At 33.3% G+C, this 4,400-nt stretch overlaps 1 protein-coding gene across 4 annotated transcripts in view; it reads left to right on the plus strand.

The window, feature by feature from the left end:
* Nucleotides 1-4,400, plus strand: part of LOC106460279 (phosphoinositide 3-kinase adapter protein 1-like) — a 45,245-nt gene that overhangs the window by 24,336 nt on the left and 16,509 nt on the right. For all 4 annotated transcript variants that reach the window (XR_002610730.1, XM_013919968.2, XM_022386957.1 and 1 more), the window contains 2 exons: nt 2,001-2,188; nt 4,086-4,217. Coding sequence is in view for 3 of the 4 variants with exons in the window: in XM_013919968.2 (XP_013775422.1) it covers nt 2,001-2,188; nt 4,086-4,217 (320 nt within the window). In the remaining variant the exon portion in view is untranslated. The remainder of the gene's footprint in view (nt 1-2,000; nt 2,189-4,085; nt 4,218-4,400) is intronic.

The following is a 4,400-nucleotide window of genomic DNA, read 5'->3' on the forward strand; positions in this document are numbered from 1 at the left end:
TTCATTGTTTATCTATTATTTGCTGGTAATTCCTGATTCACCCTGTACTTAAGCTTTTTAAAAGAACATCACATTTCTGTAAAAAGCTAACTTCAAGGGGAAAAGATAACATCGTTTACACTAGAATTATGATTTATTTTAATTACTACTAGTTAATGATACTTATAAAAGCACATACTCCGTTTCAAACTATGTCACCTCAGTGAAATTGGTTGACGCCATTGTTTTTGTTTTTGATGTATCATGTAATGAAAAAAACAGAAGAACAAGAAATTCAATTTTTTTGCTGTGATATTTACAGACGTTCCCAGAACTTGTGACTCAGTCATTACATAGATATTGTTATAAAAGGAAGTACTGTACAGTATTGTAAAATTCTGATGACCTATTGAGGAGATATTTAAAATACCATCTCGGTGAACAATCCGAGCCATCCCTACATAGGCAGTGCTACCGCCTGCCTGATATATATGTACACACACACATACATATCTAATACTATAAAACACAGTGTGTATCTGTCTGTTTGTCTGTCTCTTGGTCACGCACTGATGTCATAGCAACTTATTACGTAATTTAAGTAGTTTGGCTTCCTGTCAATTAGAAGCCAGTAGTCTACGATTGATCGAAAATTAACGATATATCTGGACTAAAATGTACAGAAAAAATGCACTTTTTTCGCAGTTTGAAAACGTATTTTTGTTAAACCGTCGAATTACGCCAGAAATGTTGTAAATATACTTTAGTAGAGATTTTATAGAACACATGGAAAGTTTATCAAAGTTTTGAAAAAGGTCTAACGTTAGGTCGTAGAATAATATTAGAAGATTATCTATTGATAGTATTAAGTGCGGTAAGGTTCAGTCCTAATTGAACTAAAGCAAAAAACGTACACAAGTTACATTGTTAATTTATCTCTTTATCGAATATAGGCCGTACTTAATGAAGGCTTAACTAGTGTTAGGACTAGGACAAGTGGACATATAAATTTCAGTGTCTGCTATTAGAATTCTTTTGTATTACTCTAGAAATCCCGTATTTAAAGAAGTACTGTTGCAATGCAATAGAGAAGATACTAATTTGACCGCAAATGTTTTGCGGGTCTCTGCTAGTATGTAAACACGTAATCAAAGTATAGACGTTAAGCAGTTGAAAATATTTTCATCCGTGACTTTGTTTTGAATTATTCAATTTTTGTAGTTCACTACACTTCACATTCACAGTTTACAGATCATAAAATTATTCTATTTAAAACTGTTTTAACTGAAATTATTTATCACTCTCCAATTTAAAAGTCAACTTTTACAAAGGAAATATAAACCATTATCAAGTTATTAAACGCAAGACGTTTCAGCATTTTTGTTATCAAGCAGAACTCTTGGTTGTATTGATATAGATGTAAATATATCGGTTTTTATGAGTGGTTCCACGAACATAACTTTTTTAAATCCTTATTCAAACTGTCATCTGCCTAAGAATTAATTACACTTCCGACGGATCATTACTAAAGAAACTAATCATACTTTCAATAGTTTTAGAGATCAGCCTTAGAGGTTCGTTATAAACTAGTTTTTAGTGATTAGCCTTAGAGCTATATGTACCATGTAAATTAGTTTTAGTGATCAGTCTGAGAGCCAAGTTCAGTTTAAAACTAGGTTTGTTTATAAGCCTGAGAGCTAGTTTAGATTTTAAAAGTTTTAATGATCAATTTGGGAACCAAGTGCTATTTTAATTAGTCTTAGTGGTGAATCTGAAGGCTGATTCCATTTTAAACTAGTTTTACTGATCAATCTGACAGCTGATTATATTTCTAACTAGCTTTAAGACTCCGTTTCTCTTCATTTCAACGGCATATACTCATGGACAACAGTTTTACTCCTTCCTGTTTTGTGGATGACAATGTAAATCAAGAGAGAATATTCTTTGCGCTTATTTGTAGTTGTGTTTAAGCCCTCTTAAAGAGGTATACTAATTATATGACATTAAGTTTCTTAATTCAGGAACAATTTTAGAAGAGAAAGTAGAAGAACAACAGGTGGATTCTCCTCTGTATAGTGAATGTTGTATTAACACATCTCAACAAGAATTGATATCCATTACGGAGGTGTATGAAAACGGTACCACCATGACTGAAGCTGAAATGAAAATAAAGGAGTGGAAGAAACGAAATCATATGCCTTCAATCAAGGTAAAGATCAAATTTTAATTAACTATATGTGTTAAGTAACATCTTGGGAATTTCTCGTAATGGAATATATATATATATATAATGTTATAAGCCCTTAGATTTACAGCTGAGCCAGCGAGAGTATGTTATAGGTAAATATGAATCCAACATGAATTTCGAACAAAAAATGTTTCAGTAAGGAATGATCTTAATCTCTTTTGATTTTGTTGATGTACGTTTATAAGTTTGTTTGTTTGTAGTTAAGCACAAAGCTACACAAAGGGCTATCTGTGTTCTGCCCACCACGAGTATCGAAACCCAGTTTATAGCGTTGTAAGTCTGCAGACATTCCGCTGTGCCACTGGGGGGCAAGTTTATAAGAGGCTGAGGAGACAAGCAGAAAATGATAAAGTTTAACACATGTCATAATATATGAACAGTTGTATTATAGATATACCAAATGTTTGGTCACTAGCCCAAAATATATATGAACGTTTTGATTCAGTTAATGTTATAATTAAAGACAATATTCCAGTGAAATTTGAAATGAACACACCAAAGTTTAGAACCTATATTCACATGTATTAATCTGAATAATTTAGATTATATGGCAGTACGTATTCAATATTTTCAAAGCTTTCTTAAACTAACTTGATCAAGAAGATTTACAATTTATTTTATAATTGCCTTTTATTTGTTTGTTTGAATTTACGAACAAAGCTACACAATAGGCTATCCGCGCTTTGCCAACCACTGGTATCTAAACCCGGGTTTTAACGTATAAGCCCTCTAGCTTATCGCTAAGCCACTTGGAGGGGTGGAGTATATTTGCTCTTCTTAATAATTGAATACGTTGCAAGGACTGGTAAATATTTTAGTACCGATACTAGAAAGAGACTATAACTATTATTAACAAGAGCAATCAGAAATATTGCATACCTTCGCCCCGCCGCTCCTTTTCGAGATTGCATGCGTTTATATTGTATAGCGTCAAATTTCACCTTCGAAAACTCTGAAAATCCTTTTCATACCCAGAATGATCAACGCTCCGGATCATTTTTTTAATGTGTTGAGGTGCCTGAACCTTAATGTGCCCATGAAATTTGATACAAATCCAATCACAATTTACAGAGTTATTAACCCAAAACCGCGAAATTGCCCTCTCTCTCCCCATTATAAAAAAAAATGCTTCAAAGTGATCCAGAAACCGGATCTGGATCTGCATCAGAACAAAATTTGGGGAGGACTCTCCCATTCTGACTTCCCATTTTGGGTAAAAGTTTCGCATACTTCAGCCTATTAGTTTTGAGATACGCGCGCTGAAACATAGACAAACACACACACAGACCCGATTGCAATACCCTCAATCCCAGAGAGGGCGAAGGTAATAAGAGAAAGGAATTTTCTTGTAACTTTTGTAACAGTTGTTTTCGGTTAACAGCTGTGTTAATATTTTTCAATTTGCTTGTTTTCATTGTAAGATAAGAACTGTTTGTTTAAGAGTAAAGTTAAACAAGAGGTTATATCTACATTCTGTCCTTCAGAAGGATCACACCCTGAATGTTAACGTTATAGGCCCTTGTTCTTACCGCTGAGTAATCGGAGGAAAGATAATAACTCAAAATCAACATAATATGTGCATTTCTTGTTTTTCACATGTCTTTTGATGGATCATTTCGAATTTAGAAGTTTACGCCCCGCCCAGTGACTCAGCGGATAGCTAAAATTCAGAGTTCGATACTCGCAGTGAACACAGCATACATAATATATTATGCACCTTTCGCCAAAAGTGCAAACCAAAACAATTTTTATGTTTTAAATTTGATTCCACATTATCTGAAGGACTAAAGACAAGTAAATGACAAATTACGTTGTTTTAAATATTTGAACTCAAGTATGCTTTCATTAAAACCTACAGATAAATAAGTCACGATGCCGACAAGAAGATAGAAAGGTGAAAAATGCCAGGAAACAACATTCGAACGCGTGGTTTGACATCTTCAACATTTTTACTGGGAAACTCAGGCAAAAAGGCACTCCAATTCGTAAGGTATTAACGCTTTCATCTAGACGCTGTAGTAATTATATTATTATTATTTTTTCTTATAGTGACTATAACGTATATTCACATGAAAAATATATTTGTTACTAGCAATCGATGTGTTCGAAGGAAAACGAAGTTTGATAATAAACAAAATTACGACACTTATGATATACAACATTGTTTATTAAC

Source organism: Limulus polyphemus, unplaced genomic scaffold, assembly GCF_000517525.1.
Source record: "Limulus polyphemus unplaced genomic scaffold, Limulus_polyphemus-2.1.2 Scaffold740, whole genome shotgun sequence".
Classification (NCBI taxonomy): domain Eukaryota; kingdom Metazoa; phylum Arthropoda; class Merostomata; order Xiphosura; family Limulidae; genus Limulus; species Limulus polyphemus.